We start from the raw sequence: 25,501 nt of genomic DNA on the forward strand, positions 1-25,501 counted from the left end.
CACTTACATGTCAACATTTATTTCTTAAGAACCAAAGCATAACTACAGTTCACTTGTCTTACTTAGGAAAATTAATATATAACAAATACAGTACTAGCTCCCCATTTGACCTCAGTAATATCCTTTATAGTTTGTGTTTCCCTCCCCCATTCTGTAAGTAGTTGTCATACTGTCCAATTTCCTTCAATTTGGAATAGTTCTCCAGACTATTATATTTATTTGTTTTTGAGATTGGACCTCATAGTGTTGCCCAGGGTGGTCTCAAACTCCTGGGCTCAAGGGATCTTCCTACCTTGCCCTGGCAAGTAGGTGGAACCATAGGGCCTATGCCACAGAATATTGTTGGGACTTCTTTTTTAATTATAGGCATATATTTTTGTAGCATATATCTCAGTTTGGACTTTGGTGATTATTTCCTCATGATTAGATTGAAATTAAACATTTTTAGCAGAGATACTAATTACTTGGTGATGTGTTCTTTGTGTATTCCATCACAAACACAGGTAATATTAGGTTTGGTCAGTTGGTTAAGATGGTGGTTGCCATTTTTCTCTATTTTAACAGTTGTTTTTTGCTTTTCACTAATTAACATGTAATCTGTATTAATACATGAACCTGGGTGAATATCCTTTTACCTCCAGTACCCTTTCACCAGATAGTTTAATCATCCATCGATGATTCTTTTTTTTTTTTTGGTGCTGGGGATTAAACAGGGACATTCAATTACTGAGCCTCCCCAGCCCTATTTTGTATTTTAGAGACAGGATCTCACGGAGTTGCAGAGGGCCTCATCACTGCTTGAGGCTGGCTTTGAACTCGAGATCCTCCTGTCTCAACTTCCTGAGCTTCTGTGATTACAGCATCACGCCCAGATGATTCTTATCTTTTACCAGCATGGATTAAAAAATGTGTATACACACACACAAACACACACACACATGGGATTGAACCTAGGGGTGCTCTATCACTGACCTACATCCCCAACCTTTTTTTATTTTTATTTTGATAAAGTCTTGCTGAATTGCTGAAGGTGGTCTTGAATCTGTGATCCTCCTGGCACAACCTCCCAGATTGATAGGATTATAGGCATGTACCACTGCAAATGCCATTTTTATTCAACTAGTTTTAGTTTGTTCATGTTGCTAATCCTTTTAATGGCCATATTATCTCAAATTTAATCAGCCTCTCCAGGTAGGCTCTTGTGTCCTTTGAACTTGACTTTTAGTTTTTCCTTATTTTCTGGAGTAGTAATTGAAGCTTGCCTTTTCCTGCCTCTGCTCTGGATTACCATTTCTTCCAGTCCTGATTCTTTTCAGTAAAGGAACAGCATAGGCCAAGATCTGGGGATTAGATGTGTGAAATTGTTTTTGCAATCTCAGAGAGAGATTAAAGTATAACCAAAATTCAAGAGACCATAAAGTATGAAATATTGGGCAAAATAAACATAAAAAATTTGAAAAAAAAAGCCATAACTAAAGTAAAAGTAATGACAGCCAACCTGGCACACATATGTAGTCCCAACCACTGGGGAGACTAAGTCAAGCAGATTACAAATTTGAGGCCAGTCTGTGCAATTTAGTGAGACTCTGTCTCAATATAAAAAGGGCTAGGGATATAACTCAGTGGTGGACACCACTGTGTTCAATCCTCAGCACTGCAAAAATAATAATTAAAAATAAATTCATAAAAAGTGGGGGGAATTACTTTCAACTTATATATCATAATCCTCTAATACAAAACAATTATGCAATTTAAAAAGACCACAGCCCAACAGAAGAATGAACAAAGGATACAATACAAAGTTTATTTAAAAAAGAATATATGTGATTCTTAAACAATTAAAAAGATAAGACATCTGAATTAAAAGTACACTGAGATGTCATTTTTTCACTTATCAGATTGACAGAGATCAAAAAACTTGGTAAAGCACTGTTCATGAGGCTGTGGGGGAAAAGGCCTCCTCATACATTACAGGTAGGAGAGTGCATTGGATTGTAGCTATCAAATGTACAACCATAAAATGAAATATTATGTAGTCATGTAAAAGCATGATGGAAACACCTTTTAAATATAGAGCTATATGACTGTATTGTCTATTTAAATGATTAAATAAAATTAGTATTTTAAAATAGAAAATTGAATAGCTTTGCTGATGTACTATGGAAGTAGACTAAATTAAGTAGTACATCATAGAGAACAGGCAAAAATTCTTAGTCTCAAAATTATTTGATGTTAAGAATCAGACTTGAGAGACAGGCTACCTAGATTCACTGACTAGATCTGGCTACTTACTGTGTGTTCTTAAAGCAAGTTACTTAATGTCTCTGTGCCTCAGTGGAAATGGAGTAGTAGAACCTAGGTCATAAAGTTGTTGGGAAGTTTAAATAAACTATATAAAGTCTTTAGTGCCTGGCACATAGTAAGCACTCAATAAATTTTAGTTGTTATCAACTAATAGTATTTGTTTTAAGGCTGACGAAGAGAAGCCAGATTCTTGCTATGTACGATTAATTATTGAGCACGGTAGAAAAATGGTGTTTAGAGCAGTAAGGGTTACCAGTATTTAGAAGTATGGGAATATATATATAAAACACACACACACACACATATCGAAACTATACTGCATGAGTATAATTTAATTGATTAGTATAATTCATTTGATTCTTTGATTCAACCACTGTTTCATTTATTTCTTCTTCAATGAAATATTTATTGAGCATCTATATGTGCCAGGTGCCCTCAGGTTCCTATAATTGTCAGATTTGTTATTATAATCATTAATCAGTTTACTGGGCAAGTATAAAAGTAAAGGATTTTAGTACAAACATGTATAGTAATTAAAAATAACAAACCTAATTATTAGTGGTTTTCCTAAGGCAAGTATTATAAGATTGTTGTTATCCTTTTTTAAAAGTATAAAGCCCACACACTTGCTTTATACTTAATGTTTACAACTTACAAGGTCTAGAGAGCTTAGCCATATTATATTTTCAGTGTGTAGAGTTACATCTGTAAACTACGTAATAGAAGAATTCTCTAGTTATTTATCTGTTAGTGTACATCATTAAAATTGCTGTTGTTAGCACTGGAGTGTAGATATATTTTAAAATCCTGTTGGGTACATAAGCTAGTTTATAAATTTAATAAATGCTTTTTAGTGTAAAGTTGTAGAATTTGTGTACTTCTAGTAATACACAGGTTACTTTAAAGTGTATGTGTTTGTCTAACAGGCGCTTACAGCTTTTAGATGGGGAATATGAAGTAGCCATGCAGGAAATGGAAGAATGTCCAATAAGCAAGAAAAGAGCAACATGGGAGACTATTCTTGATGGGAAGGTATGGACTACTTAGAAGGCTGAGCACGTTATAGTTATGAACTCCCATTTTTGACTGATGTTTTCTTCTCCAAATGCAAATCCATGTTGGAAGTAGACTACTTTGTTTTAGTACTTTGAAGAACACAACTAAAAATGATCTAGTCAGAATATTTAATGAAAGACATTGTTCTTGGAGCCAGATTGCCTCATTAAAATTTCTGTTCCTAACTGTGTGGCATTTGGCAAATTACTTAACTTGTGTCTCAGTTTTCTTAATCTGTAAATTGAGGGACAGAATTGATGTATTAAATAAGGTAATTAATAAAATGTTTAATATTGTGCCTGGCATACAATAAGTGCTCAATAAATGTTAACTGATAATTTCAATCCCGTTCATAATAACAAGTAATGTGATGTCTGATAATAAATTTATTAAGAAATTGCATAACTTAGATGAAGCATACTTCAAAATAACTTTGAAGAGTTATAAAAGAATAAATAGGCATACATATTTCTTGAATAGACTCAATAAAATGTAATAGTGTCATTTATTTCTCAATGTATCAGGATACCAACAAAAGCAAAATCTCAGGTTTTTTTTTTAAAGCCCAAAAGATAGTCTCAAATTAATCTCATAGTGTGTAATACTAAAGAAACTTTTGAAAAATTTACTTACCAGTTAGTGGAACAAGCCATAAAGTTATAAAAAGTTAAACGGTTTGGTGTAATCATAAGAGTAGATAATCATATCACTGAATTATAGTACTGAAGGATTTTCATGTATACTTGAAATTTAGTTTATGATAAAGGTGGTAATATAGGTGTGAATGAGAAAGAGAAATTATTCATTAATTGTGGTTTCTACCCATCTGAAAATAAACTTGAATTCCCAAAGGATTATAAATATTAAATGTAAAAATTAACAGTCCTGCCTGGGTGTGGTGGTGCACCCCTGTAATCCCAGTGACTCAGAAATCAGAGGCAGGAGGATTGCAAGTTTAAAGCCAGCCTCAGTAATTTAGCCAGGCCCTAAGCAACTCAGTGAGACCAGTCTCAAAATAAATAAAAAGGGATTGGAATGTAGCTCAGTGGTTAAGTGCTCCTTGGTTCAAGCCTTAGTTCTTACAATCTTAATTTTTTTTTAAGAAACTATTAACAACCTTGTAACTTCAGAAATATGTTAGCAAATATTAATATAATTCTTGTGGTGAGGAAGACCTTAGTAGGGATGATATAAAGATAGAAAGTGTAAAATAAAAAATAGCTCACTAAAATTACTAATTTTTTTAAAAATATTTTTTTTAGTTATACATGACACAATATTTTGTTTTATTTTTATGTGGTGCTGAGGATTGAACTCACGGTCTCACAAATGTGAGGTGAGCGCTCTACTGCTGAGCCACAACCCAGCCCAAAATTAATAATTTTTTAAGAAATTTTTTTAATGTCTTTTATTTATTTATTTATTTTTATGTGGTGTTGGGGATCGAACCCAGGGCCTCCCCTGTGCTAGGCAAGTGCTCTACCTCTGATCCACAGCCCCAGCCCAGTAAATTTTTTTTTTTTTTATTGCAAAAGTCTCAAGTTGAAAACAACTGGGTCTGCTTAGTGTAGAGTGCTTGCTTAGCATGCTTGAGGTCCTGGGTTCGATCCCCAGCAGTTCCCTTGTCCCTGCTACACACAATGGATTGGGTGAAAATACATTAAAACAAAATATTAATATTGTGAACATAAAAATTGGCAAAGATAATCAAGAAGTTCTTAATAGAACAAATACAAATGGCCACCAAAGTTCTAGAAATATACTCAGTCTTGGGCTCAGGTCATTGCACAATGGTAGCGTGCTTGCCTAGCATGTCTGAGGCACTGGGTTTGGTTCTCAGCACTGCATATAAATAAATAAATAAAAATAAAGGTCCATTGACAACTACAAAACAAGATATTTGGTCTTAGTATTCAAAGAGACACAAACAGACAGAGGTATTACTTTGTTTTTTTGTGGCACTGGGGATTGATCCCAGGGCCTTGCGCATGCGAGACAAGCACTCTACCAGCTGAGCTATGTCCCCAGCCTAAGATATTACTTTTGACTATGAATTTGACAAAAATTTTACAGAGAGATGGTTTCTACTGTTATTAGGTATATGAGGACACATATTGTGATAATACTTTTATTTAAGGATATGGTGGTTTTAACTTTAATAGAGGGCAGATCTGCAATATGCATAAAACTAAAAATTATATAATCATTACCAATTCTAATTCTGCCAATTTGTCACACAGTAATACTTGATTAACTATGGGTTGAGGCTATAGCTTGGTGGCAGAGTGCTTGCTTAGCCATGAGTGAGGCACTAGGTTTGATCCTCATCAGCACCACATAAAAATAAATAGAAGTACTTAAAAAAAGTTGATCAACAGAAAAATGTAAGTAAGCAGATCTTTTCAGCCATTAAAATGAAAAATTGTAAATAAAATCTAAGAGCTGGAATTGTGGCTCAGTGATAGAGTGCTTACCTAGCATGCTTGAGGCACTGAGTTTGATCCTCAGCACCACATAAATGTAAAATAAAGATATTGTGACCACGTAAAACTAAAAAATAAATATGAAAAAAATCTAAAAAGCCATTTAAAGTATGATAGAGAAGAATTTCATGATATTTCATTTTTACTAAATAGTAGGTATGAGTTCCTTTTTCTAAAATTAATGAAATAGTGGTTCATTCAAGGTTAACAGATGAGATTTCAGCTCGTTTTAGTTTCTTTGTACTTATCTACAGTGTTTGTATTTTCTGTTATTTATTATCTTTATAATTTTTTAGTTTTAAAATTCTTAAACTGTACTTTTTAAAAAACAGTTTTTTAGTTGTATGTGGGCATAATATCTATATTTTACTTTTATGTGTTACTGAGGATTGAACCCAGTGTCTCACGCATGTGAGGCAAGTACTCTATCTCTGAGCCACAACCCCAGCCCAAGTTTACTTTTTATTCATTAGAAAATAAGAATTCTAAATACAAGTTGAATTTTCCTAAGAAATTGTTTGCAGCAGTGTAATGTGTATATACTTTTAAGTCAGAGCATATAGGTATACTTCTTTTTTAAAACTTGCTATTAAATAAATGACATAATTTACTAAATCATGGATAATTTGGTTTAATGGATAAACAGATTATTTTAAATTTTATTTTTACATCTCCGAAATGTTTTAATAATCATGCTTATATCTTTTTTGTATTGGTAGTGTTTCTATAAGACACATTCCCAGATATAGACTTAACTGTCTAAACCAGTTGATACAATCACATCTTTACCTTGTTTTAGTTTAAAATTTTAGTTTTTGTTGTGGTGTTGATGATACTGGGAATTGAACCTAGTGCCTTTGCAGCTGAGCTGTAGCTCTGGCCCAAAATTACCGTTTTAATAGGATTACTGATAGGAAAGATATAGAAGGACTTTAAAATGAATTAGAGCCCATTGAAGGTTTCTGTCAAAGAGAATAGCATGAAAGCATTTTTTGAGCAGTTTATTTGGACTCAGTGGCAGTGAGATTTAGAGAAGTCAAGAGAAATAAGAAAGCTACTCAGTTTGCAAAATGCCTAAGGAAATTGTCACTTCAGAGCAAAGAGAGAGCTGGCAGTCTGTGGGAATCAGATTTATTTTGCTTTGTTTTAAAGACATTTGGTCATCTAAATAAGGAATGTAAAGATTTCCATAAAAAATCTGTTTCCAACTTTTTCTTTTTTTTTTTGGTGGTGCTAGATAAACGGGCCTTGTGCATGCTATGCCAGCACTTTACCACTGACCTACATTCCCAATTCATGTTTCTGACTTAAAAGCTGGCCATACTGTATCAATATTTCTACATAAAAAGTCAGCTGATAAGTGGCTTCTGCATCGAATAGCCTTAGTTCTTCAGTTCTACAATGTCTACTCCTCCATATTTTATCTAACCTTATCTTTTGATTTTTGGATTTTTGAGGAAAATTTATTGATTTAAATCAAATCCACATTGACTCATCATAATGAATTATTTTTATTCCTATAATTTATTTCAGTTCATTTAGTGAATCTTCACTTTTCATGTTTTTGTATCTTTTAGAGGCTGCCTCCATTTGAAACATTTTCTCAGGGACCTACACTGCAGTTCACTCTTCGTTGGACAGGAGAAACCAATGATAAGTCTACAGCTCCTATAGCCAAGCCACTTGCCACTAGAAATTCAGAGAGTCTCCATCAAGAAAACAAACCTGGTTCAGTTAAACCTACACAAACTATTGGTAAACAAAACATTGCTATTAAAATAATGGTTTCAGGGTTAGATTTATTTGTATTTTGCTTCATGTAATTATTCTTTAGGAAATATTATTTGGCTTGCTAGATTGACTATTAACTATTGTACATTAGGATTTTCCTGTGTTAAATGTAAAGTTTTATGTTGAAGTACTGATAAATATACCTTTATTTAGAATCTTTGTGCTAGATGTGTCTTGAGAATTTGAATTTTTCTTTTAAACGTTTGGAAGCATAATATGGTATGTAATATATGTGCCACATATTATTTAACACTTCCACGGTGTCTGTATATACCTTCATGTCAGTTTAGCAGTTTTTCCAATATATGAATATGCCATAAACTGAGGAAGAAAAAAAAAATTGGTTTTCAGATTGGATTTTAGATTTTTCAGTGGCAGCTTGGAAAGGACTTTGGAACTGCCAGATGCTGAGTCACATGCCTGTAATTCCACCTACTTAGAAGACTAAGCAGGAGGATCACAAATTGGAGGCCAGCCTAGGCAACTTAGACTGTCTCAAAAGGATGTAAAAAGTGTTGGAGATGTAGCTCAGTGGTAGACTTCTTGCCTAGCATGAATGAGACCCTGGGTTTAATCCCCAGTACTAGAATAATTTTTAAAAAGTGCTTTGGAACTATATCTTTAATAAGTTTTACAGTGTTATAGAACTGAATTTAAATATTCAGACTGTTTTTTATAATTGTAGGGTTGCTGGAAGAAGTTCATCAAAACCTGGATTATACTGGTTTAGTACATTTTTAAAAAAATATTTTTTAGTTATAGATGGCACAATACCTTTATTTTATTTATTTATTTTTATGTGGTACTGAGGATTAAGCCCAGTGCCTCATGTGCAAGGCTAGCGCTCTGCCAATGATCCATAATCCCAGCTCTGTAGTACTTTTTTTTTGGTAGTTGTAGATGGACAGAATGCTTTTATTTTATATGTTTATTTGTATGTGGTGCTGAGGCTCGAACCCAGTGCCTCATACATGCAAGCAAGCACTCTACCGTTGAGCTACAGCCCCACCCCTGTAGTATATTTTTAAAAGGAAAAACATTTTGCAAATGGAGTTGACTCTGTTGTATTAATTCTGAAGCTACAATGTTCTGTCATATCTATTAGGAGCACTGCCCTTCACCTGAGCGCATCCATGTATTTTTATCTATTTAAAGACTACAGATGGCTTAAGATGTTTTCTTTGACATTAATCAGTTATGCGTAGGTCACTGTAATAAATTAAAGAGATATAAGAAATGACCCATGACAGGAAGATTTCCCACGTAAATTGTGGTCTAGGCACTTCTCAGCAATACTCTGAAGCCATTGAAAATAGGTAAAAAAGTTACAAAGGAACTGAGGGAAAAGGAAGAGTTTATACAAAATTGTTTATGTGGGATGCTCAGATGAATCAAGAGAAAGGCTTTTTTCCCATTAGGTATGAATAAAATATATCAAAATTGTTAATAGTGATTATCTTTTAGATCTGGAATGATTTTAATATAATTACTTAACTTTCTGATAAATGAGAATTTAGTGGATCTTATTTTTATGGTGGTTTAGGACATAGCATCTTAAATTCTGTCATAGTAGATTTATTTTTAATTATGTTGTAAGTAATTTTTAATTTTTTCTCAATATATATTAATATGAAATATAATTATAAGTAATTTTTTTATTTTTTCTCAATATATATTAATATGAAAACCAATCAAAAGCAATTCTTAGGGTTGGGGATATAGCTCAGTGGTAGAGTACTTGCCTAATATGTGGGAGGCCCTGTGTACAAATAATACACACACACACAAATACTCTCTTTCCTCAACTTCAAATTGTTCAAAACAGTATAGTTACCACATAGAATTACCTGGTTTTGTTTGTTTATTTTTAACCTTTATTTTATGTGGTGCTTAGGATTGAACCCAGTGCCTCCCACGTGCTAGGCAAGCGCTCCACCACTGAGCCACAACCCCAGCCCCTTTTATGATGGTTTAGGACATAGGAGGTAGTTTTTAAAGGAAAAATTGAGTCCTGCCAATAAAGACCTTAACATCTGATTACTGATTAACCAGATTGTTACTCTGATCATTAGCTAAGGATAAGAATAGAAATTGTGTCACATAAATAGAATTCCGTGAAATCTTTAATTGTTTAATTATTTTAGCCAGGTATTATTTTACCTTTTAGAAGCAAATATTTTCATTAAACAAAAGTATATTTTCAGCTGTTAAAGAAACATTGACTACAGATCTACAAACAAGAAAAGAAAAGGATACTTCAAATGAAAACAGACAAAAATTAAGAATATTTTATCAGGTAAACATAGCTGACCTTCTGTTAAGTAATCATGAAATGCATTTTTTAATATACATATTTTTAGTTGTAGGTGGACACAATACATTTATTTTATTTTTTTATGTGGTGCTGAGGATCGAACCCAGTGCCTCACATGTGCTAGGCAAGCACGCTACCACTGAGCTAGATCTCAGCTCCTCATGAAATGCATTTGTTATATATATTAGATCTAAAATCTTTGGGAATATTTAAATTAAAATATCTATTAATTTGACACTCCTTTTAAAAATTGTCTTAACTATTTTTATAAATTGAAACAAAACATCTTGATAAAAGTTGTGGACTTAACTGGATTTTTTGTTTTTTATTTCTTTAGTTTCTTTATAACAACAATACAAGACAACAAACTGAAGCAAGAGATGATCTGCATTGTCCTTGGTGCACTCTGAACTGCCGCAAACTTTATAGTTTACTCAAGCATCTTAAACTCTGCCATAGCAGATTTATTTTTAATTATGTTGTAAGTAATTTTTTATTTTTTCTCAATATATATTAAATATAAGAGCCTAACTCTTAAAAATTATATTTGTGTACAAATAACAAAATATCTGCATTTGATAGATTGCTTTATGCATGAGTTACACTTAATGATTCAAAGTTTGCAGAAACTTGGGGTAATTTCCTTATTCTTGATGAGAGAAGAAAGAATTTTTTTTTTAATAAGCCAAGATTCTGTGTTTGTTTGTTTTTTTTAATAGTTTTCGGCGGACACAACATCTTTGTTTGTATGTGGTGCTGAGGATCGAACCCGGGCCGCATGCATGCCAGGCGAGCGCGCTACCGCTTGAGCCACATCCCCAGCCCCCTGTTTTTGTTATAATTACTTTTTAGTTATAGTTGGAGACGATACCTTTATTTATTTATTTATTTTTATGTTGTACTGAGGATTGAACCCAGGGCCTCTCATGTGCTAGGCAATCCTCTACCGCTGAGCCACAACCCCAGTCTCCAGAAGAAAGAATTTATATGAAGTCTCCAAGCCAATAAAAGAAATTTTAAAAAAATATTCATTTTTTAGTTGTAGTTGGACACAGTGTATTTTATTTTATTTATTCATGTGGTGCTGAGAATTGAACCCAGGGCCTTGCAAATGCTAGGCAAGCACTCTACTGCTGAGCCACAACCTCAGCCCACAATTGAAAATTTTAACACACATATTTCATTCCCCTATAAAAGACTCCCATAGAGATGATGGAGCCAGATGTGGTGGCGCACGCCTGTAATCCCAGCGGTTTGGGAGGCTGAGGAGGAAGGATCAAGAGTTTAAAACCAACCTCAGCAAAACCAAGGCACTAAGCAACTCAGTGAGACCCTGTTTCTAAATAAAATCTAAAATAGGGCTGGGCCTGCGGCTTTGTCGTTGAGTGTCCCTGAGTTCAATCCTTGGTACCACAAAACAAATAAACCAAAACCCTGTTGGGTTTGAAACTAGGGGCACTGTGACACAGACTTTTTTGGGTGGGGGTGGGGAGTACCAGGGATTGGACTCAGGGGCACTCAACCACTGAGCCACATCTCCAGTCTTGCTGTTGCTGAGGCTGGCTTTGAACTCGAGATCCTACTGTCTCAGCCTCCCAAGCTGCTGGGATTGCAAGTGTGTGCCACCACGTTAGGCAAACCCCAGACCTTTTAAATATTTTTATTTTGAGGCAAGGTCTTGTTAGTTTGCCCAGTCTGGCCTTGTGATCCCTTTGCCTCAATGTTCAGAATTGTTGGGATTGCAGGTATGTACCACTGTACCTGGCATCACATGTTTTTGACTCCAGATCTTGTGATGTCCTGTTCACTGGCTGGTGTGCCTGGATAATTTTAGTTTTAAAAATAGTAAGAATCCATAACAATATAGAGATGCTACTCAATATAGTGCTTTTTTAGTGTGCAGAAGACCCTGATTTCAATCTCCAGCACTACAAAAGAGATAACCTACAAATACTTTTTAATTAACTGGAGAGATAGGTATTTATTTATGTGCTTATTATTTTAATTTGTTTTTTTTTTTTTTTTTTTTGGTACAGGTGATTGAATGCAGGGGCACTTAACCACTGAGTCATATCTCCAGCCCTTTTTAAATATTTTATTTAGAGACAGGGTCTCATTGAGTTGCTTAGGACCTCACTAAGTTGATGAGGCTGGTTTTGAACTTGCCATCCTCTTGTCTCAGCCTCTTGAGCTGCAGGGATTACAGGCATACAGGTGTGCACCATCACACTGGTCTTAGGTAGAGAAGCATAATTAGTATTTTCTTTTCCTAAACATGCTGTTATTTTTGTTACAGTATCATCCAAAAGGTGCTAGGATAGATGTTTCTATCAATGAGTGTTATGATGGCTCCTATGCAGGAAATCCTCAAGATATTCATCGCCAACCAGGTTTTGCTTTTAGCCGAAATGGACCAGTAAAGAGAACACCTATCACACACATTCTTGTTTGCAGGTAGGTAAAATGCTCATACTACAAAAGCTTATTCTCTAGCTTTTGTCGGGGATGTTAGAGTGAAAAAGGGGAGCCAGCCAGACTTACTGTTTAGATAAAAATTATTATTTTAAGTGTAAGTCTCTGAGGTGGTGTACTTCTTTATAACTCTCACAAGATCCTCCTCCTGTAGGTGTTTTTTTCATTTTGTCCTCCAACTTTCCCCCTAAATTTTAACTGTTGTATCTCTATTTCTTTACTGGTTGCTATACTGGTTAGTAGAATTAAAGAATTTTCCCAGTGAAAGTTTCTAGATAGGAACTAACAAGAAAGGGATGTACTATAATTGGGTTGTATGAAATATAAACACTTCTATCCCTGTCATTTAATATTGCACATGATGGTCTCTGGTTAGATACTATCCAAGATTGGTTATCCTTCCATTAGGATTTATTCCACAGTGGTGTATTTATAGTAGCAGATTTGACTGGTGAGATGAAAATTTTATCTCTTGAAACTGAAAAAAAAACAAAAAAAAAATTTTTGGATAGTTTTCTGTGTGTAGCCAGTGTTATGGTTTTCTACTTTGTAATTATACATACATTAGAATACACTTTTTTTTTTTTTTTTTGTGGGGATTTGGGGGTATTGGGGATTGAACTCAGGGGCTCTCAACCACTGAGCTACATCCCCAGTCCCATTTTGTATTTTATTTAGAGACAGGGTCTCACTGAGTTGCTTAGTGCCTCACTGTTGCTGAGCCTGGCTTTGAATTCTGATCTACCTGCCTCAGCCTCCCGAGCTGGTGGGATTATAGGCATCACCACACCCAGCAAAATATACAATTTTGACAAGTAAAATTTTATATGTATATTTCTATTGTGCCCTGTGTAGCACATAGTTCCTTTTTTCCCTTTTAACTATCTTTCATTTTCTCTATGTAATGTTTTTCCACAGTTAGTTTTATCATTAAAACCCTGATGCTTAGATTGATAAATAATAGGTCCACTTCACATCATGTATAGAAGGAAAATAATTTAGGAGAAGGATTGCCTGAACTACCTTTTTTTAAATAAGGTTTTCTTCTTAATTTTTTTTAGTTGTCAGTGGACTTTTATTTATTTACATGCCATGGTGAGTGCCTCACACATGGTAGGCAAGATCTCTGCCACTGAACTACAACCCCATCCTCTCAACTACTTCTATGGTGTCGTTGGTTTTATAAAATGGTAATATTGTAAATTATTGCAGACCTCAAGTCATACTCAGTTGGATGATGTACATGTAAATGTATAGTCTGTCAGTATTTCTTTCTTTTTGCTTAGGCCAAAACGAACAAAAGCAAGCATGTCTGAATTTCTTGAATCTGAAGATGGAGAAGTGGAACAGCAACGAACATACAGTAGTGGCCACAATCGTCTGTATTTTCACAGTGATACATGCTTACCTCTCCGTCCACAAGAAATGGAAGTAGACAGTGAAGATGAAAAAGATCCCGAATGGCTAAGAGAAAAAACCATTACAGTAATTATTATCATCTTCATTACCATCATTATTAGCTATGATATGAATTTTATGATTAAATGTATTTTGTTTGACAGGAGGCTGAGACAGGAGGATCCGAAGTTCAAACCCAGTCTCAACAATTTAGCAAGGCCTTAGGCCCTGTCTCAAAAAATTAAAAGAGAGCTGAGGATGTGGCTCAGTGGTTAAGTGCCCCTCAGTTCAATACCTAGTACAAAAAAAAAGGGAATTTGTTTGAAAACATTATGTAATCCGAACTAGACTTTTTGACTTTCAATGAGGAAACTTTTTTTAAGATATTTATTTATTTATGTATCTTTAGTTTTAGGTGGATACATTAGTTTTGTTTTTATGTGAACCCAGTGCCTCATGCATGCTGGGGCGAGCACTCTACCACTGAGCCACCACTCCAGCCCCGAGGAAACTTTTTTAAGTTAAGGAAACCAGGAAAGTCCATTTTTTGAATATTTAAGTTTTACCAAGTTAAATTTAAAAAAGATTTTCTTCATGTGAATTTGTATTGGGTATTTTAATTTCTATATGTATAGATAACTTGTAACTTAGGATTTGCCTTTCAGAATTATAACTTGGTTTTGAGAAATGTTGCCACTTTTCTGTTTTCAATTCCAAAACTATTTTTTACATTCTCAAAACTTTTTTAGAAATACTAATTATGTTCTGCATTTAATATATATTTTTTCTTCTTTTTTGTTACTGTTTTAGCAAATTGAAGAATTTTCTGATGTTAATGAAGGAGAGAAAGAAGTGATGAAACTATGGAATCTCCATGTCATGAAGCATGGGTAGAGTATTTCTAATTTAATATATTCCATTGTTCTTTATATTGCTTTTGCTGTTCACATTCTATAAATCTACCTGTTCCAATCTTATTTAAAATTTCACTAATTTATATGGTGACCCAAATTTTTGCCCTAATCTCAAAATATTTATTTAAAGAAAAATTGGGATATTCACAGAATTCATAAGAGAAAAAACATTGGCTTCTAGCTCTAATAGCACGTTTTTGAAGGGACTTGGGAATTCTTCATTTCCATATGTGGTAGAGTGACCCTGAGCCCAATCCCTGATACTAAAAAAACAACAAAATATAATAGGTTCCCATTCTTCCTCCCTGCCAAAAAAAAATTTGTTTTCTCTGTGTGAACTGCTATTGTCAATTATTTTTCTGCTCTATTTTCTTTATCAGATAATCAATTTCTTTGTTCTACAGCACAAACATCCAAGGTTTTCCACTTAGTGTGCCACTTTACCCTTGGGGATTGAACATAAGTTAGTACATAAGTTCTAGTCCAGAAGTCTGGGTATCTGTTTTTGAACTGCCTTTGAGCTACCAATAGTGTTTACATTTTTAGTGGATGCAGAAAAGAAAAAAGGAGACCGATCAAGTCAAAGCCTAAAGTGCTTGCTGTCTGGCCTTTTTATACATGAAGTTTGCTTGATTCTTATTCTAGTCTTTAAAAATCAATTATGAGGGCTGTGGCTGTGGCTTAGTGGCAGAGTGCTTGCCTGGCATGTGTGAGGCACTGGGTTCAGCACCACATAAAATAAGACACTACAACTAAAACAATTCTTTTTAAAAATCAATTAAGTATGTATATATGGATGGTGGATGGTTGGGTTAAATGTGTTTCCATTTGTCCTAATATGCCAGTTACGAAATACAATTTTAGGCTGGGGAAGCTCAGTGGTAAAGCATCTGTCTAGGATGCTCAGGGCTCCTTGTTCAATCCCTAGCACCACAAAAAATACATAAATAAATTTTAGTCAAGTTACTTTTAGTTCCCTTTCAATTCCTTTATCCAAATCTATCACTGTAGCAACTATTAGGATTCATTATAAATTGACAGGTATTTAGGCAAAATACATCGATTGCCACTCCCCCAATCTAGAGATACGGATGCCATGTTGGATTCTTAGTTTTAGTGGGTAATTGAGCAGCTGTCTCTTTGTTCTCATTTATTTCACTCAGATATTAATTGTACGTGCACTTTGCTTCCACCAATACACTTCTCATCACTTCTTTGACAACTTTAATTTTTTTAAAGGTTTATTAGGAACTGAAAAGAGTAGAGAAGCCCTGGTTCTATAATAAATCTGTGAAGATCAAGGAAAGAAATAAAGGGGAATTGTTAATATGTATAGAGAGTTAAAGACTATTGGTAGCTCAATGACAGTGTGAAAACAGGCAGTGGTGCTGGCAAAAGAAAATATGCTGTTTGGGCTGGGGTTGTTCCTTAGAGGTAGAGCGCCTGCCTAGCATGTATAAGGCACTGGGTTCTATCTCAGCACCACATAAAAACAAATAAAATAAAGTTATTGTGTACATCTACAACTAAAAAAAAAAATATGCTGTTATATTGTGACTTCATTAAGAAGCCTCTTGGTTTGTGGCTAGGGATATAGCCCAGTTGGTATAGAGTGCTTGCCTTGCATGTCCAAGGCCCTCGGTTCAATCCCCAGCGAAAGAAAGAAAGAAAGAAGGAAGGAAGGAGGGAGGGAGGGAGGAAAAAGAAAAGAAAAAAGAAACCAAGGGAATTGACTTTTCTAGTGGCACCTATTTAGTTTACATTCTGATTAGGTGAAGTCTTTCAAGAGTATAAAGAAACTTAATCTAAAATTTCTAAAATTATTAGTTTATTCAGGCAATTGAATCTCAGTTTTACTGTAGTCTTACTACTTGTTAAGACATCATTTTTTGGGCCGGGGTTTGGTGGCACACATATATAATCCCTTCTGTTCAGGAGTCTGAGGCAGGAGGATACCAGGTTCAAGGCCAGCCTGGGAAACTTATACAAGACCGTGCCTCTAAAAAATAAAAAGGGCTGGGGTTGTAGTGCAGTGTAGAACACCCTGTGTTTGATCTGGGTTTTGTTTTGTTTTTTAATGCTAGAAACAAAATAAACATCATTTACTGGATTCAAATATATTCTTGACTGTTCTATAATGGTTATCACTATTGCATTTAACAGAAATGCTTTATATAACTATTAATGTATTTTTATTTTTATGTTTTATTAAATAGGTTTATTGCTGACAATCAAATGAATCATGCCTGTATGCTGTTTGTAGAAAATTATGGACAGAAAATAATTAAGAAGAATTTATGTCGAAACTTCATGCTTCATCTAGTCAGCATGCATGACTTTAATCTTATTAGCATAATGTCAATAGATAAAGCTGTTACCAAGCTCCGTGAAATGCAGCAAAAATTAGAAAAAGGAGAATCTGCTTCCCCTTCAAGTGAAGAAATAACTGAGGAACAAAATGGAACAGCAAATGGATTTAGTGAAATTAACTCAAAAGAGAAAGCTTTGGAAACAGATGGTGTCTCAGGGGTTTCAAAACAGAGCAAAAAACAAAAACTCTGAGAAGACCTAACCCCATGTTATGGACAAACACTGAAATTGCATTCTAGGGAATTCAGCCTCTAAGAAGAGTTGTTTTTGTTTTTAAATCATAGGTTCCAAACAGGCACTGTTAGATGAAGTAAATGATTTCAACAAGGATATTTGTATCAGGGTTCTATTTCACTTGATTATGCAGCATTACATGTATATCAGTTTTATTGATGTCATTAAAACATTTTCTAGTTTGAGCATGAAAAGCAATACTTCAAAGAAAGTACTTTTAACTGAAACAATTGTCTTATTAAATACATTGAATTAATCTAGAAATTATTTCATATTTAAATTATAATGCTTTTTGCATTTGTGACTAGCTGTTTTTCTATTTTGTAATTGTGAAACATTTTCTTGGGGAGGGAAAATTGGAATGTGATTCTCTTTTTTAGAAATTGAAGATTTTTGTGAAATTGAAATTGTTGCATTACTACTTGCAATCAAACCTTGATCCTTGATTTTGAAATCATCAATTTGGAATGAAAAATTACAATGCAAGATATTTTACTTAAGTTTCTTTTACAATTTTAAGGTAGCACTTCTTCATCTTATGCCTGTTTGAGAAGATGTTAATTTTTCATATTGTTGACGGTAAAATGTCATGTCGGTTTATAAGGGTTACTGACCATTTGTTTTCACATGGATAAATTTAGTGCATTGTTCACCTATGTATTTTTTTCAAACTTGAACATTTATTTTCTTTTGGTTTTCTTTTTCAATTAGGTAATCATATGGAAAATTCAGCTGTATGAATCTTTTCATTAGAATAATAATCCAAGGAAAGAATCCAAGTTTGAGAATTTTAAGATGCCACTTTCGGGGAGGGGAAGTATTCTATAAAAAAATGAAGCAGAAAATGTTACACTTTTGTTTTTGTTGTTTTCATTGCAAGGGTGTCTTTGTAATGTATTTCATGATTAGAATATCCAATACAGATAAGCTGACTTGAATTGTTTTTGAGCAATTTTGCCCTGTGTTATGTGTTTTACGCACATATTAGCAGTTGGATTTTCTCCAACAGAAAGCAGTTTCACTACTGGCACATTAATAAGCACCAATAGGTTTTTATTCCAACTCCAAGCACTGTGGTTGAGTAACATCACCTCAATTTTTTATTATCCTTTAAAGATACTGCATTTTCATACTCTTTATTTATAAAGGATCAATGCTGCTGTAAATACAGGTATTTTTAATTTTTTAATTTCATTCCATCACCATCAGAGCAGTTCCCTATTTTGTTTAGTGAAGGGATATATAAGCTTTCTAATGGTGTCTTCAGAAATTTATAAAATGTAAATACTGATTTGATTGGTCTTTAAGATGTGTTTAACTGTGAGGCTATTTAACTAATAGTGTGGATATGATTTGTCATCCAGTATTAAGTTCTTAGTCATTGATTTTTGTGTTCAAAAAATAGGAAAGAGGGAAACTGCAGCTTTCATTACAGATTCATTGATTTGTAAGCTCTCTAAATGATGAGTTCCAGTAAACTCTCATTTTGCCTTTGAGTAGTGGATTTTGAGCATTTCTCTTGGGCTTTAATTTGCTAAAGCTGTGCACATATGTAAAAAAAAAAAATAGATTATTTTAGGGGAGATGTAGGTGTAGAATTATTGCTTATGTCATTTCTTAAGCAGTTATGCTCTTAATGCTTAAAAGAAGGCTAGCATTGTTTGCACAAAAAGTTGGTGACTCCCTCCCCCAAATAGTAATGAAATTACTTCTGTTGAGTAAACTTTTTATGTCATCTTATAATAAAAGCTGAAAAAATCCCTTTGTTTCTATTTATAAAAGAAAAAATGCTTTTCTATATGTACCCTTGATAACAGATTTTGAAGAAATCATGTAAGATGATAAAGCATTTGAATGGTACAGTAGATGTAAAAAAAATTCAGTTTAAAAGAACATTTGTTTTTACATTAAATGTTTATTTGAAATGATTTTGTACATAAAGTTCAATAATATAAAAGCTGTATTTCTGCTTTTTTTGTCATTGTTGTTATTATGCATTGTTAATGCGTACACTAAAATTTTGGCTTAGATAGCAGAAAAGTTCTCTACCCCCAGTGATGACTCAGAGGTAATAATTAAGGGGGGGAAAAACTAACATGAAATCCTGCTTTCAACATTTATGAGTGTTATGTCATTTATGATACATAGATATTTCTAGATTTATAGTTCAGAGTAATACCAATATTAGCCAAACAGTTATCCTACTTTAGTTGTGGATTTTTCTTTTCAATTTTCAAAAGTTCATAGGGTAGGCATACAAACAATGATAAACTAAAATTATTTACACATGGTTCCTGGTTTATGATGGGCCAACTTTATGATTTTGTGATGTTGATAAGTGTTTATATTAGAGATTGTATTTTTGACTTTGAAATTGATCTTTTCTTGGATTATCAATAGGTAGTACAATACTATCTTGCAATGCTGACAAGCAGCTCCCAGTTAGTGTCACAAGGAGCAAAAATCATTAGTGTTCTGTTGATAAGGTATGATGGTTAGAAGGTTTAGATGTATTAAATGCATTTTCTATTTATTTTTTCAACTTGAGGGTTTATTGACATGTAACCCCATTGTAAGTCAAGAAACATTTGTACTATATAAGAGGAAAAGTTGTTGAAGTAACAATTCTGTGCTTTATGTTCCAGTAATAGCTTTTTCCCCTTCACATGGTGCTGAGAAGTGCCTTTTAGGCTCCCAAGCTTACTAGGTATGTTTCTCTTTTTCTTTTTTAATATTTATTTTTCAGTTGTAGTTGAACACAATACCTTTATTTATTTTTATGTGGTGCTGAGTATTGAACCCAGGGCCTCGCAGGTGCTAGGTGAGCGCTCTATTTCTGAGCCACAACCCCAGCCCATAGGTACATTTCTTTTACGGAGTTAGCTTTATTTTTAAAAGACTCATTGACCTTGTTGCCTGATGGTCTTAATTGGTGCTTATATATTTGGTGACATGAATCAAGGACTTGAACTGCTATGCTGAAGTTTTGGATTTCAGGCAGTTTGAAGTATGAGAGGATTTACTAAAGAGATAAGAAAAATTTGAGAGCCAGGGTGGCATAATGCCTGCAATCCCAGCTACTCAGGAGGCCGAGATAGGAGACCAGGCCAACTTGGGCAACTCAGCAAGACCCTGTCTTGAAAAGTAAAAAGAATCAGGTGCCCCGGGGTTCATTTCCCAGTACTATGAAAGAAAAAAAAGTTCCTGTAGGAAGCACTACTAGGATGCTAATATGATGCAAGTGAAATATCTAGACAATCAGGACTCTCATGAAGTAAGTGCCAAGAAGTAGTTGAATGATGCTGCAAATGGCTTCCACCTGCTTTTGTAGCATGCTATCACTAGCAAGCACCCTTTCATCTTTTGGGGATCTGTGTGCTTCCACTTGTTCTGAGCGCTGGGAATGCGAAGTTGAGGAAGAGATCCTGCTTCAAAATTCTCCCAAGGTTTATAGTAAAAACTGCAGTTGTTTGCTTCTTTCTCCTATCCCTAAATAAGAATATATCCCTTTGGGTAGAATTATTGCTTGTCACTACAGGAAAAAGGTGAAGTTATACAGGCATTAGATTAGAATATTTTTCTTTATATTCTAACAAATTATTGAATCACGTAGAATATGTAATAAGGTCCAATAAACCTCACCTCCTAATCCAATTACAGTTTTCTTTTGAATAGATCCTCTCTAGACTATTCCTGTTTCTCTTCTGAGGTACTTGTAGGGAAGATCCATAGTTGTCACGTGGGTAATTATACCATCAGAGCCTTATAAGACACTTAACTGCAATTAGTAAGACCTGTGTGTTAGTCATGGAGATAGAAAGATAAACAAGTCATATATTGTTAATGTCCTTGTTAATCTTGAAATACTATGTTAGGTACCTCTGTTTGAACAGAATGAGTTTGCTTTGAAAACAAAACAAACTTCAGTTTATAGTTTAAGACAAAATAGTTTCAGAGTTCAAGATATTACACTCCTGTCTAGAATTCGTTTTAAGTCACTTCGTTGAAAAGGCATATTTAAGGTGCCTTTTTCTCATAGAGGATAAGAAACAAATGCATTTAATAAATATTTGATGAATGAAAGGAATGGGATGAAGATGTATGAAGAAAATGATTTATCCGCATTCAGTCCAACATTTATAGGGCACATTTTGTCAGGTACACACTTAGTATCAGACCCAGAGAACATAAGAAAGAACAAAGAACTTTCCACAAGTTACCATAACATCTAATTCAAATGCCTGGAGCCACAAGAATCCTTTCTCTTTCAGATTCATTTAATCTCACAAAATAAAAAATACACACATTTAAATTTGAGCTTTTTATTTTGTTTCAGATGGCTGGGCAAGGCATCTACATTCTGGAACCTCTTTATAGTCACTAAACATGTGAAAGGCACTTATATATAAAAAGGCAAGGAGAAAATTGGTCACGATTGTCTAACAGGGAACATGAGCCCCAAAATAAATTATCTTACAAAAATATCAAGCTTGCTTTTCCATTTTTCTATTACTGATAAAAATGAAAAAAAAAATTACTTTTCACATTAAAAAATCTGTAAGCTGCTATATCAAGTTATGGCTATTATTTTTTACATATTAAGTCCCTCAAATAAATATCTTACACAAATTTAAGTTTAAAAAAATCGGTCAAGTATTTACCCTATATTTCTTTGGCCCACTAACAGACCATTTATCAAACTGACATTAACTGGACTAGAGCTTGTAACTACAAATAGCAATATGCATATTATTGACCCTGAAGGCACACATGTACATATAATGTACTTGTGAAAAGACTAACACTGCTGCGTTTACTACTTCCATAAGTAGTTTCACCCTGTACAAAATCCTCTATCCTATCTCTCTCCCTCTCTCTCTCTTTTTTATTTATTTATTTACTTTTTAATCAATACTAGGGATTGAACCCAGGGCCCTCTACAACTGAGCCACATCCCCAACCCTTTTTATTTTGAAACAGGGTCTCACTAAGTTACTGAGGCTGACCTCAACATGTGATCCTTCTGCCTCAGCCTCTTGATTTGCTGAAATTACAGGTGTGAACCATTGCACCCTGCATCTTCTATCCTATATTGAATCAAACTACAAGAACAAAAGACAATACTTGCCTATTACAGACACTGACTCAGGCATTGTAAAAAAAAAAAAAATTTAGACTTAAAGATTAATGAAAATGGGATAAACGCTAACACTGCTTTCAAATTCCTGAACATACAGCACACAGTCAATGCACTCGTGTGGAAAAAACAAGTGAATGAATTTTACAGAACTCTGGCTTCTTATCTGGTCTACTCCTGTTGTTATAAAGTTTTACAATGGTCTTGGATGCTGAAAGAGTTTTAATAAAATGTTACATTAAACCAACTTTAAGATGTACAATGGAAGGGTATAGGATTTTTTGTTATCTTCCCAGACACTTAAAGCTAATTTGATTTTATTGAATTTTCTATTTGTATTAATAATGTACTAAAACCAAAATTGACTGAATTATGGTTTTGTCCACACCATTCAACTCTCTTATTGTTAAAAATGTTGTCAGTAGACACTTTTCATTTCCAATGGCCTGAAAGATTAATTTAACTTTAAACAACAACAACAAAAGTTAACTAAACTGGGATGAGGCAGATACAGTAAACCAATGCCAAGCATCCAAAACTCTAAAACACTAATACTTTCCATCCAGGATAAAAAAATGAGCATCCAAAGTAAAGAGAACCACAAGACTGATCAAGTAACCAATCAAAAACCACTTCTCTGTTATTTGAGCTAATAGTTACTCGGAGCTTGAAGTTCCCGCCTTCATTATTATTGGTAGTTCCTAGAGTCACAGCTTCGATATCAAATGTGACAGTGGATCCAGAGGTAACTGCAGGCAATTGATTAGTCATTTCTTTTCCATTTACAAAAACTGCACCTAGAAATGTTAAAGATGTCATTTACCTGTGAGCAATGACTGTTAGATAATTAAAAGAGCCTCCATGTAACTGATAACATAGCTAATTTTGTAATTCAGAAAAAAAGTACATTTCAGAATGCCAAATCAACATCAATAATGAATTTAAATATGCTAATCAATACCATCTACAGTAGGAGAAAAAATTAAAGCCTTACTAACGTTTTATTCCCTCTCCCCAACTTTTTATTTTTTGCAATCTTAGAGATTGAACTCAAGGCCTCACAATTGACAGGCAAGTGATCTACCCAGCTCTTTTTGTTTTTCTACTTTATTTTTACAGAGGTCTTGCTAAATCTCCCAGGCTGGGCTTGTATTTGTGATCCTCCTGCCTCATCCTCCCAAGTAGCTGGGATTATAGGTATGTACCACCATGTCTGGCTCATGTTAGAATTCTAGTACAGATTCAAGTCTTGTTCAATAGAGTATAAATCTCCCAGGTGAACGCATCAAAATAAACTACTAAAAAATTACAACCTGTGCCCAGCGTGGTGGTAATCCCCGCGGCTCAGAAGGCTGACACAGGAGGATTGTGAGTTCAAAGCCAGTATGGCAAGCAATGGTGAGGTACTAAGCAACTCAGTAAGATCTTGTCTCTATAAAATACAAAATAGGGCTAGGGATGTTGGCTCAGTGGTGGAGTGTCCCTGAGTTCAATCCCCAGTACTAAAAAAAAAAAAAATTACAATTTATAAAATAGCAAGATTGTTTCATATAGAATAAATAGGAATCTTGTTCTACTTAGTGCTTGATATTATGCTGCTGCAAAATACTGAACTGTTTTAATAGTGACTTTGAGAAGTGTGATACTGTGGAGTAAGGGACCAAAGAACACCAGAGACTACATATGGAAAATAACCTTGCCAGGCACAGTGGTGCAAACTTCTAATCCCAGGTACCTAGAGGCTGAGGAAGGAAAACCTCAAATTCAAGGCTAGCCTTTGCAACTTAGCAAAAGCTTGTCTCAGAAATAAAAAGGACTAAGAAAGTAGTCTAGCAATAGACTGCTCCTGGGTTCAATTCCCAGTATAGGGGAATAAAAAAAGGAATCCTGGGCTATAGCTCAATGGTGTAGATCCTAAGTTCAATCCCCAGCACTGCCAAAAAACAGAAACAAAAAAAAAGCCCTAAATCTTCTCATCTTTTTATGTATGATGTTGGGACAAACTCATATTTTACTACAGTGATTAACAGGTTTGAAGAAAATTGACAGTTATTTATCTCTTACCATTGGTACTAATGCATACAGCTTGGTCGCGCTGCAGAGAGTCATATCCATTCTGCTTCTCTGCACACACTCCTATACTATCTCTTCTGTCTGGCTGTCCCACAGTTTCAACTCTGTAAATGAGGTAGAAAGATTATTTTGTCTTTTTTTTTTTTTTTATAACATAGTATCGAAAAGCTACCATTTTTTTTAAGACTTTATTTATTTTTATGTGGTGCTGGGGATCAAATCCAGAGTCTTGCATGAGTAGTAGCAAGTAGGCGAGTGCTCTACTGCTGAGCCATAACCCCAGCCCCATTACAGCTACCATCTTAAAAAGAGCAATTTTGGGGGCTGGGGATATAGTTCAGTTGGTAGAATGCTTGCCTCGCATGCAGAAGGCCCAGCACCATAAAAAAAAAAAAGGAACAATTTTTGGGGGCTGGGGTTGTGACTCAGTGGTAGAGTGCTTGCCTAGCACATACAAGGCACTGGATTTGATCCTCAACACTATATAAAAATAAATAAATTAAATAAAGTTATTGTGTCCAACTATGACTAAGTATGTATATAAAAAGAGCAACTGTGGGCTGGGGTTTTAGCTCAGTGGTAGAGTTATTGCCTAGCATGCATGAGGCACTGGGTTCAATTCTCAGCATGGAATACAAATAAATAAATAAAGGTCCATTAACAACATTCACACACTCTCTCTCTCTCTCTCTCTCTCTATATATATATATATATATTTTTTTTTTTTCTTTTTTAAAGAAGAGCAATTTCATTGCTGGCCATGGTGGAACAAACCTGTAAGCATAACTACTCAGGAGGCTGAAGCAGGACTGAAAGTTCAAGACCGGCTTGTATAAAATAAAACAGGCTGGGGATATGGCTCAGTGGTAGAATGCTTGCCTAGAATGAATGAAGTCCTGGATTCCATCCCCAATACGGCAAAAAGAAAAAGCAATTTCATCACAATTGCTCTTTT

General features: G+C 34.4%; 2 protein-coding genes across 3 annotated transcripts in view; one reads left to right on the forward strand and one right to left on the reverse strand.

Moving 5' to 3' along the window:
• Positions 1-19,306, forward strand: part of Suz12 (SUZ12 polycomb repressive complex 2 subunit) — a 48,452-nt gene extending 29,146 nt beyond the window's left edge. For both annotated transcript variants that reach the window (XM_027924186.2, XM_027924187.2), the window contains 8 exons: positions 3,231-3,336; positions 7,421-7,598; positions 9,839-9,930; positions 10,286-10,429; positions 12,245-12,402; positions 13,707-13,905; positions 14,629-14,708; positions 16,949-19,306. In XM_027924186.2, coding sequence (XP_027779987.2) covers positions 3,231-3,336; positions 7,421-7,598; positions 9,839-9,930; positions 10,286-10,429; positions 12,245-12,402; positions 13,707-13,905; positions 14,629-14,708; positions 16,949-17,294 — 1,303 coding nt within the window. In that variant the 3' untranslated portion in view covers positions 17,295-19,306. The remainder of the gene's footprint in view (positions 1-3,230; positions 3,337-7,420; positions 7,599-9,838; positions 9,931-10,285; positions 10,430-12,244; positions 12,403-13,706; positions 13,906-14,628; positions 14,709-16,948) is intronic.
• A 2,130-nt stretch (positions 19,307-21,436) lies between these two features.
• The window catches only part of Crlf3 (cytokine receptor like factor 3), a 41,172-nt gene continuing 37,107 nt past the window's right edge, over positions 21,437-25,501 (reverse strand). The window contains exons 7-8 of the mRNA XM_027924189.2: positions 24,538-24,650; positions 21,437-23,270 (exon numbers count right to left, since the gene is read on the reverse strand). Coding sequence (XP_027779990.1) covers positions 23,014-23,270; positions 24,538-24,650 — 370 coding nt within the window. The 3' untranslated portion in view covers positions 21,437-23,013. The remainder of the gene's footprint in view (positions 23,271-24,537; positions 24,651-25,501) is intronic.

The sequence above is a fragment of the Marmota flaviventris genome, chromosome 17 (assembly GCF_047511675.1).
Source record: "Marmota flaviventris isolate mMarFla1 chromosome 17, mMarFla1.hap1, whole genome shotgun sequence".
Lineage (NCBI taxonomy): Eukaryota > Metazoa > Chordata > Mammalia > Rodentia > Sciuridae > Marmota > Marmota flaviventris.